A 16616-nucleotide genomic window follows, 5' to 3' on the forward strand; every position below is an offset into this window, starting at 1 on the left:
CTATTTCTTGAAGTTTGGCTGTTTACTTACGGGACATTCCGTAATATTTGATCCCACAACTAGTTGTGTTATTTCATGAACCTGGAATTATGATTATTTGGATATTCCTTCATTTTAATTATAAGAAACGTATTTAGCTATAGGCTATGTATGCGTCCCATGAAAATAGTTATAAATCTCAAATCTGATTTAGGGCTGGTAATCGTCTGTAACTTCAACCAACTGAGTTCAGTAATGAAAGATCCCATTCTGTTGAAGCAAAAATTTTAGAATGGTCAATGAATAGATTTATGGTAGAAAAATAAAAAAAATATAAGGTGCCCTAGTTTAAAAAGAAGAATTTAATTAGTTTAGACAATTTGATCTAACACTGTATATTTGAGGTGTTCATATAAAACAATGTTCTCTGTTGCCAGTCTGTATTTATAAGGATAAGGTGCAGTTCCAGACGGTTCCCCAAACGTATGTTTATTTTCTTGGAGGCCTTTGTTTTGACAGAATATAGATAACTTCGATTCCCTGTGTTTATCTAGAGGCTTTATACTGCTGCTGTTGAACAGAAAATATACTTTATATCATTATTGGCATCCCCTTTCACAATATACCAGATGTATTATTATTAATGACAACGAGATATTATGACCTTTTATTGAACAAAAGAGATGTCAAATAAGTTATCTATAACCTAATCTATTTAAATGGCGTATTTTAAACTCTTCGTAAGTATTACATCCTCAATAAGCTTTACAGTTCATCATAAGAACTATTCTTTTATTGAAGGGACATAATCTATGATAAAGAAGTTAGTTGCTGATCAAGACACCGATAATGTCATATGCTAGTGGTAATTGTTAAGATGGATAATGCAACGACCTAATTTTGTCAATATAATGTTCATACATATGAACATTATTGTGCTTTTCATGGAACTTACGGCATAGTTACAGGAAATTCAATGAAACAGTTTTTCATTGTTGAAACCTAACTATGTCTTTTAAGTTTAAAATGTAAATACTAAATTTAAATTGGATTCCCGAGTTGAAGTTGCCAATCCAACTTTTATGGTTTAAAGAAAAACGGGATAGTATGACTAGTCAGTTTGTGTCTCCTTCAAAATAATAATGAAACGTGGATTATTTTATTTTAAGCTTTGAATAAGAGTTTTGTATGTTAAAATTAGTTATTGCTTACACATTTAGTCAAAAAGCTCTTTATATAAGAATAGCATACTATCCAAAAACAAATTAAATGTAAACCTAGAGTATATGTTTTGTATTTGTTGCTATTTCTTACCCTACACAGTTGACCAAAATTCAATAATTTCTATAAAAAGAATATGCATGACTTCTTGCCAAATTCAAATTGTGCTGCAATAGTGTAATGAAAAACGAAATCTAAAATAAAATAATGCATCTGTATACAAACAAACTCATTAGCATACATGTTTTTCTAGCAATGGAAAACATTGTATAAGCAGCTTGATAAATGATTTAGACGCAAAACAGTCGACTGTCATGTCAGGTTCCAAAGTATTCCCATGACAAACGTCACAGGGTTCCATCTACATAAGCCTCGTCTGAATTGAAAGTACCTTCAATGTCACCCACTGTTGTATTTTGTAAAGTATAATACTGGTGTATATAGTTTTGGTTAAAAGTTTAACTCTGATGCATGCAATTTCATTACAAATTTAAAAAGACATTCTAAAACTATACCTTGGTTCACAAAGCTTTAATTCCAGATTAAAATGATTATTTAAGTCATCGTTAGGCACCTAAATGATTCTAGCTTAAAAAAATAATTTGTATGTATAAATTATTCGGAGAAATACACACAACACATTAATAGAATAATATTAAACTCTTTGCCCTGCACGATTAGTGTTTGTAGCTATTACACATGAACACGTAGGACATTTTTAAATGGAATAATATGTATACTTTGCTCGATATAAATATGAGAGGTAGATAAATAGAGATGCTCCTTTGTGATTAAAACCAATATTAAAGTGCCGTTAGAAAGAGCTTTGTAGTGGAAATTGTCAATAGGCCTTTTATATAAAGATGTTTGCATGCAGCGCAGCTCTTTATAGTTTTACTTTGCTTAGCTTCGAGATTTAAGCTTCGCTTATCTAGTTCGACATTTGACTTTTAAATCTCAGGCAAATTTTTTGTAACCTTAAAAAATAAACTACTTAAATCCATACTTTGCAAGTTAAAGTAATCCTACAACTATATGCTCCTTACGTAGGGAATATGTCTAAGTTAAACAATGTTTTGACTTCTTGGCAGAATGCAAACGTTGCTGTATTGGCTAAATTCGTCTTCTGCAATCGTAATTAAAGTTTCTAGAAAGACAAGTGAGTCAGGGCCTGGATTAGTTTAATGACAGGGAGGGGTTTGAAGCAAGCAATGGATATAATATAATATAAAAATTACTGTCCCTTACTACCCTTACCATGTGATAGATCGTTTTCCAGTTTTTTTTTCAAGATTTTATACTATATTCACAGACTACTTAGTTATAGACTTTTTTAGGAAGTTACTTGTAAAAATACATTTAGTATAGGACAAAAATAATGGTGCATGAGACTTAACTGTTTATTAATTAATTATTAGTTTGCTTACAACTGGTAAACTCCGCAATAAAATAAGACGTTCCGTAGGTCGAATGTATTGCTCATCGGAATTTTAGGTAAAATTCAGTACGTTGTTTTCTACAGATAAAAAATAAATATAAGTCATTGTTACTGAACTTTATAATACATTTCAGCTAATAAATTAAACCAACGTTCATATTAACGTACTTAAAGTAATCTAAAGAGATATAAATCATTTTAAATCACCCAACCATTGCACAGTTAGTGTTTCAAGGTGACCCAGTTCTAATTCATTTCTTTATCATTTGTGTCATATTTCCCGCCAGGAAACATTACTTTACATAATGAATGCCACAACATAAATATCTTTGATGACGTTTAGCAGAACCAGTTTATAGTTGGCAACAAAGTTAGGTTTTAGTTTAGGCTATTAGAAGATTTTTAATTATTTCTTAATATCATTTAATCCCTTTTTGTAAATTCAAAGGATATCAATGAAATAAAAATGCTTGAAATGTAGTAGTTTATTAATAATATTTCTGTTAGTCCTTTTGAATAACAGGTACGATGCGTTACTATCTCTGAAATTAATTCGTTACTCAGAGGACAGGCAATTCTCTTTTTTACATTGAATAAATCTAAAAACTGGCTGAGCTAAATTCATACGTCTTCGAGTAGGTATTATAATTAAGTGGCTCTACCAAACATATTTTATAATTATCTATTTACGAATATTGAATGTTAAAAGAATCTCGTTTCTATTCCTGTCTTTAGTAAACTGCTTGATTTTAAGTCAACGACTTAAGCCGGGTTCAAATCCATGAAATACGCTATGTTTCGCTTTACTTTCAATCATTTGTGTTGGTATAATCTTTGATTGAAATATTACATAAATTTTTCTATTCTAGTGGTTAAATTATAAATCAATTGATCTTTTAGCAAGTGTGACTGGTTCTACTTTCTGCATATACAAATCATCAAACACCACTTTTCTTAAGAGTGTTCTGTATCTATAAAATATTTTTTCTTGCGTAAACGGTAAAATATAATATTTGAGCAGTAAAACCCTAACCCAATGAGGTAGAGTAGAAGACTACTTTCGAGTAGGTACTCATAGAAACCATCAACATTTAGAATATTTTAAACTTCTAGAGTTTCTCTGTGATATTACTGTGAGACTTGCAATGCTGTTAAAAATTGTTTGCTGGAGCTTTATTAAACTATAAACTAGGTAACTTTATTAAACTATAAACTTTATAAACTTCGTATATCTTTACCTACCAGCCACCACACTCCGCTATATGAGAGGATTTGTGTTATCTGGTGGTGAATGTGTTAAGTCTGAGTACCAAACCCTTGGAGGGGTTGTTGCTTTTGGTATAATTGAAACATCAAACCAAGGAGGTATCCCTATGGGAGAGAGTGTGGTTCAAAGATGGGTTAAAATGAGCTCTTGGTTTAAGACTATTGCATCGTGGTGTGAAGTGAATTTGCCTAAATCTTATGATCGTTCCCAAGTACGAAAGCCAAAGGATTAAATTAATGGAACAATTCATTTAAGAAGCATTAAGCTCTGTAAGATTTTTTTCCTCCCTACTAAGAAATCAAATGACATAAAAATTTAATATAATAAATAATATAGTACATACCTCTGTATACTTTCAGTAGGCCTACTGTTTCAAGGATAAAAGTTCTTAGTAATACTTTGTTATATTCATTTTGTAATTGGTTATATACTCTGACTACATTTAATCACAAGCATCTTCTTATAAATAATGTTTTTTTTTCTCATAGTATTGACGAAGTGGGGTTTTGTAAGCCCTACTATTACTATACGTGTTATAGTTTTGGCTCTCATGGTATTCCTTTAATAAATGGTAAGTAACTTAAAGCATTTGTAATTACTAAACGTTCTCCTAAATAAGAATATTTTATATTTTTCATTCTTAAAACTCTTACTATGAAAGGATGCACTAAATACTGACGTATAAGCGTTGTAATTTTAGAACTGCCCACATCTTTTTCTGATATTGACTTATAGCAATTCAACAAAAGACTTTATATTATTGTTAATTCGGACTAGTGCTATATCTTACTATGGCGAGAAATAGTTTTGAGAAATATATGTGATTAGAATTTTAAGCTACTTCATCAAAGCTTGAAATGAGATTGTGTAAAATCCTAAAAGTTTAGGTCCAACTGTACTACGTGTATTCCATACATCTACATGAATACATTCAAAATCATGTAGTTCTCTTGGATGTCAGAGATTGATGTAGTACTGGTCTGATAAGCCCAGCTCTTTGTCAAGGGTTGTTTTAGTTGCTTTCTTTCTTTTTAGGAGAGTGCTTCTATTTATAACTCATCATCGCATTAACGGCACAAGATATTATATAGGTCGAAACTAGGCCCGGAGGATCCTTTGGTTAAAAAACTGGTCGTAGCCATGAACAAAGTATAAGGGCTATCACTCCATCCTACCATTGGTTGAACATATCCTACACTCAAACTGCACTCTTATGGAACGTATGAAAAGTATGCCCCAAATTCATTAAGGGGATATTTGGACCATAAGACTTACAAAGCCCTTGGTTTAAAATATAATTACGAAAGATGGCAGTGAACCCTATCGAGCTATTCTGTCGCTAAACATATTATCCGTGTAGGTTGTATGTAGTCGGAGGGGGTAACGGCAGTAGGAAGATTATTATTACGTGGGTGTCTATATGATCTATATAATCTGATCTTTTCTGCTGCACTATATACACACATACACACTGAAAGATACACCTGAAAGAATATTGATATGATGGACCGACAATATTTTAAAACTTATGTTCTTTAGAGTAATGTTAGGCATATTTATGCCCATTTATGGCTTAAATGGCTAAGTAACAGCTGGTCTTGTTCAACAACAACGCTCCAAAGATAATCTCACCCTATTCTACACTCAACCGTCAATCATAATAAGCCTAATACGCACCATAGTGTACATCAAGGTCTTTAAGAATTAGGCCTACAATCAATAATTAACTGTTTTTAAAATGTTATTACAATATTTTATCTGTATTACTTCCACATAACTTAAATACTAATGTAATACCTTTATCAACAGTTGTTTAAATAGACAATCCTCATAATATTTTAAGATGGATTAAAAATATAGCTTTTTACTTAGTAAAAGTTTAGGCAAAACAACTAATCATTTGCTTGAATATTTTATTTAGAAAATAAAGTAACCAACATAAAGTAAATCACATCACAACTATCTCAGAGTGAAAAGCTCACTTTTCTCTTTGACAAAGTTTAACAATAAACCCACCCAACCAAGTTTCGCAGTCTGGGTTGGTATTGGAATGCTGCATATTTTGGTCCCTGACTTTTGTCGTGTTGGAATGTATTTGTAACTGAATACATAGTTTGTAAACGCATCATGTGGTTTACTTGTTAGAACATTTATCAATTATTGCTATGTGCCAATTTGATAGATATTTCTTAGTTAAGTTTATTTTAAAAAATCTGATTTATATTTTTGTTTTAGCACATAAACTCATTCCCTCTTTGATCTTATATTTTCCTATTTTAGTCACCTAGCTAAACAACTCAACATTTTATCTTTATACTAGAGTTTAAGTTTACACGGAAATTCAATGTTTTCTGTAATAAAATAACAAAATTGTATGTACTCTGCGTAAACGTACAAAAGACCTAACATTATTCTAGTACTTGTTGAAAACATGGTATAAACCTGCTAGCATGTAAGTAAGTAGTAATTTACTACTCGCATGCAATTTTTTTAACAGTACGCATTGCCTTTTTGAATTATTTTTCATTACAACTTTAAATATTTCTCCTCAATTTAAACCTATGACAATTTGATGTAAAAAGCAAGCTGACCTAAGCATTTACAATGTTCACCCAATTTAGCAGTCTATCAGTGCAACCATTATTACTGCCATTATGATCAATACAACAACTAGAACTAAGCCGATATAGTATCCTCCGTCGCAGTAACACCATTGCGAGATGTGTTCGTCTGTTTGTCTGTTTGTAATACATGTTTGACTAAGCCCTCAAGTGTATTGGGTTTTGACATTGTTACAATACCATCAATTGATTCTCTTGTATTTAATACTCAATACGATTATCATTTCAATCATTACACCCAATGTTTGCTTGATCATGTCGTATTGTAAAATTTTTTTGCTGCACGAGTCTACTTAAGATTTATTTACCCCCAATTAAAAAGACACATTTTTAAATGTCGAAATAATAACTGCATTCCATAAATTTTTGTGGAAATTATAAACTATAAACTTTGTTGGTAATTTCATAAATTTACAACAAAACAAACAAATTCTCCACTATAGATCTAGATAGGACATCTGACGTTTAATACTCCCACTGCCTAACCCAACATTGCCTACATGAATTACATTAGATCTTGCCCCTTCAACTGCAGCTAATTCCACATATTAAATTCCCCAGTGTTCATGCGTATTGTTGAATTCACTATTGCTTATATTAAACCTGTTTTTACTGTACGTCATTAATACAGCTACCAAAAGATGAATTCATGTTTTTTATCTAAATTTTAATCTCAGTATCTCAGAACCTAAATACCCTCAAAATTATTTAAACCGTTACGTATGCTATGTTTATAGGTTTAGTAGTACCTATTTAATGATTCTTAATCCAACGAATTAACTGAATTCTACTCAGCAGGCATCTCAAGACATTTTGTGACGTGGAATTTTACTCCACACAGCTGTAATGTTTCAAAGGAAGTTCCTGGATAGTGTCCAAACGACATAATATGTACATTATTTTGTACTATTTTGTTACATAAACCGGATTCAGGGTCATTTTTTACTACTTTATCACACTAGTAAAACTGAATCGATTATAGAAATTCAGAACCAACCAGAACTAAAAGAATCTACACTAATTACATTGTTACCAGCAATATGTTGAATTAAAATTAATAGTAACATTTAAAACCCAACAAAAAAGTAAAACCGAAATCCGGGGTTGACAACTGACTTCATTCAACCGTTGAAATCAAGTGACATTGACTTTATCACGATTTCTGATTTGCCATCAACTTTAAACTTTGAATCTCATTTATTTTTTATAAGCTAGAACATTAGTTTTAAAATATAGGTACGATATCAAGACATTCATTTGTTAAAAAATATAATAACTTTAAAAAGCTAAGAAATGTAAACTGGAAATTATTTTATATTATATTTACATTCTTATTCTTTATTCATATTCTTTGGACAAAGGTGGTACAATAAATAGTGTTAATAAAAAGAAATACAATTACAATGATATTAGTAAACAATAACAAATAAAATAATAACAATAAGTCTGTAGTTAGTTAAGAATAAAATAAATAATAAATAACTTAATACTACCTATACCAGGGAGGTGGAGAACTCTTCTATAGTATAATCGGCTAAATTTAATAAATAATCTTTGAGTAATTTTTTAAACTTATTAAAATAACTTTAAGACTATTTATTAGAATTATTATTCATGGTTATTTATGTAATAATTATACAGTATTGCTTTTATAGATTTGTATTAAGTATAAACTTAACTAAATCTGATTCAATCGTACGACATTTTAATTTAAGCTATAATATCTGTCACGTTAATCGTTATTTTTAATAAAAATAATAAAACTTAAAAACTGTAATTAAGCGTCCTACACCATACACATTGTATTGTCATTTTTAACGTTCATTCAACAACAAACAATAAGATGATAATGTATTATATTTATCCGTGGTGTACTTATAAATGTACCTGATTTCACAGGATTTTACAGATATCATTATTATTAAACATTTGTTTCTTGACACCCAATTAAAATACAACGTGCAATATATTTAAAAGAATTATATATGCTCCTGAAGATTATCTAACATATATCTATTTAAGGCTTTACAAATCAAGCACTAGAGTATTAGTTTTGGTTTACACAGCTTAATTGAAGCATTTAGTAATATAATGCTTCATTGTAGCCCTGGCATGCACAGTAATCAATCAATTATATCATGTGTTTCGTTACAGCAATATTTACCATGAAGGGAGAAAATTTAGTTTGGCATAACCTGGATTTATAACTAATGAATGTAATATGATTCGAATTTATTGTTATGCTATTTTATTACCAGACTGTGGTAATCATATTGACTTACAAAACTACAGTAATGGACAAGAGCATCTAACAAAAGGAAAAAAATATATGAATGTCTACTTGTTAGAAAAATATTTATTTTAAAATGTGGTGGTGATATGAAATGTTCGTTTTGTTATTTATAAATAATAGTAGAATGTTAGTGTGTTTGTGGAAAGATTAGTTTAAAAGTATAATAACACATTTTACGCTTTTCCTGTTGAGTTGAATGCCCGACATTTGCGAAAGCTGAACAATAAACCTTTACTTCAAAGTGCAAACGTAATATCCTCATCCATGAGATGAATATTATTTTTATTTTGCCAAAGATTATTCATGGTTCAAGTTTATGACGTCTTCGTGGTGTTCTAGATTAATGTTCACTGGTTCATTGAATTTTACCAATGTCATCAGTCCAAGAATATCAAGTCTACAGAATATACTTTGCATGTCGTCATATCAGGCTTCTACATTGTTTATATAAGGTATACTTAAACTATATATGTTTTATGATATTTTAATCGTATCAAACAACCGAGTTACTAGAGTAGAAATGAGACGAATCATAGACATAGTTTAACTCAGGGTTCTATCTATTCTATAGCCTGTAACCTATAAAAAATGTTTTTAAATATTACTAAAACCCTATTAGAATTTAATATCAAGTACTATACAAACATCATAAAACGTTTCATAATCTTTGGAAAATATTGATTAAAATCTAAAAAAATCGTGTCCAAGGAATATGTTTACACTTTTTACCTTATCTTGCTTTGTTGCAATGTGCTTTATATTGTTGTAAACGTGCTTTTTACATAGCATGAATACAGCTGTAAACATTATATTCTTGAACTATTCAGAACAGTTTTAATAGAGCAATTCAAAAATATATTTTTTTTACAATTGTGAAATATTTATAATAAAAATAAACCGAGCAGTCTATTCTCAGTCTATTGGGAGTTGTATTCTTAAATATATTTTCACTTGTCTTGATTTTCAACGATCTTGTACAAACTTAAATATAAAGTAAATAGTTTTCTTACATCATACATTTGACCACTTTCGGTTACAAAAATATGTACCATTTTACAAAAGGAATCCATTACTAATATTAGTCCTGTGCCAGTAACACCAGTAGATGGGAATATTATTGTGTTTGAGGCACATGTCTTAGTAATCACCTTAACATGATGATATACCTACCCTTTGGACGTATTGACACTGTCACTAATTAGTGATATTAGTCGTGAGTGTACACTACAGCTTTATTAAATAAGCATTTACAGTTTTTCAGTTATTTACCATTGTTCAATATATTAAAAGTCACGATATTAACTAATATTGATGTTCATTGTTTGAAATTTTATTTTATTTTTATCTTATTTTGAATGTTTCCCTTAAGAATTATAAAAAAAATATGTCAAACTATATCCCTTTATGCAAAAGGTAGTATTTATTGACTAATTATTTATGATTCGCTAATTCTAATACCCTCTTAGAGTATTACTTCCTGTTGACCTTAAAAGTTAACTGGATTACATGCAGATAAACTGGTTATGATTTAATAATCTTTGTTGATTATTAACGGCCCGCACTGACGTATAGACCCAACCTGCATTTATAAGGTTGATTTGTTAGTGAAATGATTCAGGAAACACTTTTAATCGAGTCGTATACCAATTCAATGTTGGCACCGTTGTGATGTTGAGGTGTTTTAAGTACGTGGAAAAACATGAACTAAGTCACAATTGCAAACGCGGATCCTGCAGGCCTTGTAGAAATATTTAAGAAATGTAGGTTGAAGGAAATAGGCATGTTCATTACAGACGATATAGTAAGTTCTGACTCTAAGGTAATAAAACTATGTTTTATGTAGAGTTAAACTAGAAAGTTAGATTTTTTCTATTATTATAATTTTACAAAATTTTTCAATATATTCTACGAATTTTTAATTTGTTCGACTAAGTTAATATTTAGTTCAAAGGATAATAAATATACCTTACATTTAGCTTATTGAAGAAACATTTTGTTTAACATATGCATTTTTCAATGCAGGATTTTTCTGTTATTCAACATACAGCGACATTACAAAATCATGACGTGTCCTAATAAAATACCTCTCCTTGAAATAAACCTTTAACGTTTTCCAAACTTTCAAAATGCATTTGGTGACGTCAGAGTTCACTAACGCGAGCAACAAAATAAGAGCGTTTAACAAAATATCTCAATCATTCACTGACACAATTAAAGAAAAGAACACAATGCTCCATAGAAATATAAATATACATTTGCACAAGCCATATTCACGAGGGCGTTGTCCGGCGACGCCTGGCCAAAGGCCATTGCGATTATCTACAATTGGATGTTTGATTACCACTTGTTTTACTTGCTGCAATTATCTTCCATTACTTCAGTAGCAATTACTTCAGTAGCAATCACTTCAGTAGTCTTTGCTTTCCCAATCAGTGCTGGTCTGTAATCTGCGCTGTCTCAGATTCAATTTGAATACAGACCCGCCCACGCTAATATCATGTAATCTCAGCTGATTCTCTTGCTTCTGATTGGTTCAGATTTGAATACATCAAGATTAATATTTTTTAATTGTTTATATAGGTGTATTATGGTAAATGGACAATGACATATTTAAATGGAGCGTAAGGCATCTTTGAGAGGCATACCGTTTCGGGGTGGTTGTAAATATGGAAAACGAAATGTATTGAAAATTAATAAACTCTATCAGTTGCCTTTTTTTGTTGAATCTATGTCTTGTTGGAGTACTTTATTCCTCATCCCAATTATAAAGCTGATTAATCACTTGTTGACTGACGTTTTTGTAAACAAAATAGTCATCAATTGACCACATGACATCAAAACGGTGACGGGTTATTTGACTACTGTTACAGATTTAATACTGTAACAAATAATTTAACTATGGTTAAGACGTATTAGTAGTTTTGATACTATGAATAATGAACCTTTGAAAAGCTAATACCTATCAAAAAACCTTTTGGAAAATTTCGTCGTTGTAAACATTACACAAGTCAAAAGGGAAAACGTGCCTATCCTCTACGTGTTAAAGAGTATTATTTTGATTGGAGAGTCCAAAGATGATAACATTTAGTGTTGCATCGCTCATACATTTTTATCCTATACTATACAGTTTTGGTTTAAGTGAGGATACATTTTTTAAGATTATTAAAGCTTATATTTAAAATTCATGTTCTCAAAGTAGTTCCTAATAGAATTCCACCAGATTCGGTCTATAGTTCAGCTTTTTGTACTGTCAGGGTAGAAATGGTCCAGAGTAGAATCGAAAATATACATTTACAGAATGGTTTTGAGTCAAAACAAGCCAGAGAGTTATTATTCTCACAAAAATTTTCAAATGTTTACCCATAACTGCAATGTATCCGAGTGGTAGTTGTTTGTTTGCCACATTGATATCGCGAACACGTAAATAAACAGCAGAGAGCTGGCGTATAAATAAACAGAATACACCACTCGTATATGCGACCCTGCACTGACTTATAGGTTCATGTACGATTGGTTACCGAACTTTTCACCACGAGTGGGTTTTTATTATTATTCCTACAGTTACCTGTAAAACAGGCTTGCACTGATTATAGAACACAAAGTAGCTAATTGCTGCATTAACTTACTTTAGCCACACTAAATTTACTTTGTCACAATTTGTGTGCCAACCATTCCTACCAAACAACACAAAACAGTGTGCTTTTATTAGGCACGTAATACGTGTACGATTGAAAATAAATTGGCAACACTAGATACTACGACTACGCTCAGCTGGTGCGGCGTTTCTCATTTCGTTCAACGTTTGGATTTAACATAACCTAAAACGTGTTGTACAGTGTTTGAACGAGTAATTATTTATCTGCTTTATAGGGACTGTAGAAAAAATATAATGTGTAACGTGAGCGCAAAGTTTCTTGGCTGCACTAGAAAAGCTTTCCACACTCGCCAGCAAAGTGCTACTTCGTGCTCTAATTACACAAATAACTATTGTCAGCCTGTACTAAGTAAATGTTTGCATTTTGTTAGTTAATTTATCTACTTGATTGTTGTGTACTTGTTCTACTTTGATAACAAACGTTGGTTTACTGGTAAACCAGCCACGTACCAGTGCTTCTAGCTGGGCTTCTGGCCATGGTTGGGGTTCGGGTTCAAATACTGTTAAATCAGTACTGCATTTTTAGCCATCCGATTATGTCGAGACCCTATAGGCCTAGCCTGAAGTAATGTGGAAAACTGTTCCAGGTCAAAGCCTTTTCTCCCAGGGAATGTGAAGGTGGGAACAACTGTATCGGTACTAAATAATAAATTAACATCATAGGCTTATATATATTTAATTGGCTTAAATATCAAATTCCGCCCCTAGTCTCACAGCCGTATTAAGTGTTCCACCGAGTTCCAGTCGGTTTCCTTCCCTCATTCTCTTTCATCCCCCGAATTAATCCACGCCACTTTGGCTACACCCTGTCCACTTCTACTCCAATGCTCTACAACGTCTAACAATTCCTTTTTGTTTCAGGTCCCCCAGGACCTCCTGGAAAACGAGGGAAGAGGGGCAAAAAGGGTGACCCGGGAGAACCGGGACCATCGGTAAGTCTAATAGTTGGTTAGCTTAGAGTTTGTGTTTGGTTTCTGAGGTGTACGTTTGCGACTCTTTGTAGCTGTTTGGTTCTAAATCGAAAGCAGTATTTTTGTTTGGACAGTTTTTAATTAGCTGTGTTAAAGATACTGCACAGCATAGTTAACGGATGTATTTCAATTCATAAATGGTTTTCAACTCATGATCGGTTATATATTCAAGTACAAATGAGATTTCTTGATTGTTTCCTAACTTTTACCAGACGAATTCTTCGTTGTTCTCTTAACTGAAAACATTTAATGAAACAGAGGAGGACATTGGGGAGTCTAAGGCATTAGAACCACTCCAAAATGATATCAATATCCGGACACAAATATCAATAACAAAGCAAGGCCCAACTGTCATTCCTATCCAATGCAATCCCAGCATCCATTAATCAACAAGATCGATCTTCCAAAATATTTCCGAATCTCCTTCGGTTGCAGCCACAATAGTGGCAAGAGAGTTTGATTAATCATTTAATTTATTGAGTGTTCGAATAAATTTTTTGTGTTAGATTTTGATTTTGAGTTATTTGGAATAAATAAACGAAAGTTTTTTGAGCCTTTGGTTCTTACACAGTAGTCCTTGAAATGGTTTTTGCTTACTGTACCATTTTAACCTCCATATTATTGAGTGCTTCAAAAATATAAATTTCATAGAATATGAAGTGTGTTGAAAACAATGACCTTTTCAGTTTAGATAGTAGTTTTTTTTTTTTTTTTTTTTTTTTTTTTTTTTGTTACTAAACCATGTAAAAATAATATAACAAAAACAGTAAAGATATGTTAGAAATAAAAAAAAAAAATTGAACATCCTGTGCAATGGGTTCGTCCATTCGTATTATCCATTCGTCCATTTATTCTATATCATAACAAGTCTATAATAAGTGACTTTATCAGACAATACAACAAAATATTTGAACAAAAAATGAGAAAATATCGTGTGAAAATAACAAAATTACTGTTTTGTGAGTAACAATGGATTTTTGATTATTTTATGTATTTTGTACCAAATAAATGCACAGAACAATAACTACACTGAAATAATAACTATAAAAAACTCAAATTACATTATAATTTACCTTTATATTACTACATACGACGTTTACGTAACTGTAATTCTGTATATTTATGTTTTTATTATTTTGATTTAGGTTGTTCTATTTATTCATACTTTTATTTCTTCCTTTATTATTTTATTATGATTTCATTTATTTTGACATATTGTTTATTTATTTCTTTTCAGGGTCCATTGGGTCCTCCTGGCAAGAATGGCTTTCCGGTATTTAACTTTTATTTATCTTATATTTTACTTATTTTTAAGTTTATATTCATAAGCTTCAAATTTTCTGTGTCTGTTTCTTTCAGAATTGCATTATAAATAAGTTTGGTTATCAAGATAGGTAATCAAAAATTACTTTTTCGCTAGGCTATGCAAGATCTTTGAAAATAGTACTCTTATGCGTTTTACAGTATAGTAGCAAAACTTGTTTAATATAAAAACGTCTAAAACTTTAACAGTTATCTACATGCATTACAGTTTTAATCGGTTTCGTCTACAATTTCAACAGACATAAACTACCTATCTAGGTCTAAAAGCTCCGATATCGACTGAGCCATCGTAGCTAATATTTTAATATTAGACAATGTTAACTTTAATTCTCAAACTCATATTAAATAATTTTATCAGTAATAATATTCAACTTCCTTCTATCCTACTACTAAAATATGAGAACATTTTTCTTTCGTATTACAAATCTCTGCTGTCCCATTTCGTACTCATATTCATCGATCGTTTCACTCGCCCATTCTCACTTTGCGCCAAAGTTTGAATCCCGATTTGTTTTTTCAGGGCCAAAAAGGCGCCAAAGGGGACCGAGGCTACATGGTAAGACTTTCGAAGCCTCACTAACCCGGGTCCCGCATTTTTACTTCATCTAGATTAGTTGGTTTCACTAATTCTAGATTTTAAATAAATGTTGCCTGTGAGGTGACGGAGTCTTTACGTTTGTCTTGGGTTTTTATCTTATTTCTGTTCTGATTCTAACTATATAACTAACTACCAGTAACCCTTTTCGGTGTTGTGTGAGTAGTCTGTAGTTATAGCACTAATTGTTTGTTTCAAAAGTTTATATTCTGTTATGACCATTTATTTGTTTTTTTATTTCCTTGTTTTTTCACTATTTTTTTTTTCTTCCTATGCTATTATATGATTGATAATATAGATAGAATTTATAGTCGACGTTTTGTACATAATTGTATTGACACAAATAATAGCGTTTCACAGATAGCCATTAGAGATAAAGGTAAGTAATAATTATATATATTGTGAATTTTTAAATTATCAGTTGTTTTCAACTAAGTTCACTTCTTTTAAACTCTTTACTTTTGTAATTTTAACTGTTAAAATTTTCTATTTAAAGTAGTAAGTGGTAGTTGTTTAACTAGTCTGAAAAATCAACGCCAACTGTATTTAGGCGTGAAAATGTATTAATGATATATAACTTGTAATATAAATTCATGCAGGTTTAGTGAAATCAACCAACGAACTACTACTATGTGATACCAGATTACTATTGAACTAATATTGAGTTCATCTGCAACAGTGAACAGTAATTCTGTTTGAAATTATCTCTAAAGTGTATTTCCACCAAGTGATACCAGAATGAAGTGAAATTACTTTACCTCGGCTGTGTAAAGAAGCAATCTTCTTCCTGCGATATTGAAGCGTTTAACTTATCGCGTTGGAAGATTTAAAACTAACAGAGGCAATATGAGAACAGCGTTAAGTCAGTTTTCTGCCAGGGGCGACACCTTATTGTGTTTATACGGTTCTGATTATCTTTTTATAGTCTCCTCCTATTATGTTGGAGATACACTTAGATTTGCTTATATTGTGTACAGTTTTGTAAAATTATATTTTGAAAGTTTGAATGAGTAATGAAAAAGTTAAATTTAGTAAAAATTACTCGTCAAGAAACCAACTATATTACTGCCAGCGATTTGTTTTAAAGGGTAAACTCTGAATGCCTTGTGGATTTAGTAGGTAGTTTTTTTTATTTATTTAAGTTTAACAGCCTATAGGGATTTCATACATCTGAACTTCGTTATTTAATTTATCAACGAAATATTAAAAGTGATATATAATTATAAACTTACATTTAACTTATTTTTGTACAA

The 16616-nt window shown here is 31.0% G+C and overlaps 1 protein-coding gene across 13 annotated transcripts in view; it reads left to right on the forward strand.

Moving 5' to 3' along the window:
* LOC128988605 (collagen alpha chain CG42342-like) overlaps nucleotides 1–16616 on the forward strand; it is a 323334-nt gene that overhangs the window by 165649 nt on the left and 141069 nt on the right. For 8 of the 13 annotated variants that reach the window (XM_054410032.1, XM_054410043.1, XM_054410034.1 and 5 more), the window contains exons 2-4: nucleotides 13336–13406; nucleotides 14683–14718; nucleotides 15289–15324. In XM_054410032.1, the coding sequence (XP_054266007.1) occupies nucleotides 13336–13406; nucleotides 14683–14718; nucleotides 15289–15324 (143 nt within the window). The remainder of the gene's footprint in view (nucleotides 1–13335; nucleotides 13407–14682; nucleotides 14719–15288; nucleotides 15325–16616) is intronic. The other 5 variants (XM_054410036.1, XM_054410041.1, XM_054410038.1 and 2 more) reach the window with 3 other exon arrangements.

Source organism: Macrosteles quadrilineatus, unplaced genomic scaffold, assembly GCF_028750875.1.
Source record: "Macrosteles quadrilineatus isolate MER2022 unplaced genomic scaffold, UCM_ALF_1.0 Scaffold_3__2_contigs__length_128488019, whole genome shotgun sequence".
In the NCBI taxonomy this organism is placed as follows: Eukaryota; Metazoa; Arthropoda; class Insecta; order Hemiptera; family Cicadellidae; genus Macrosteles; species Macrosteles quadrilineatus.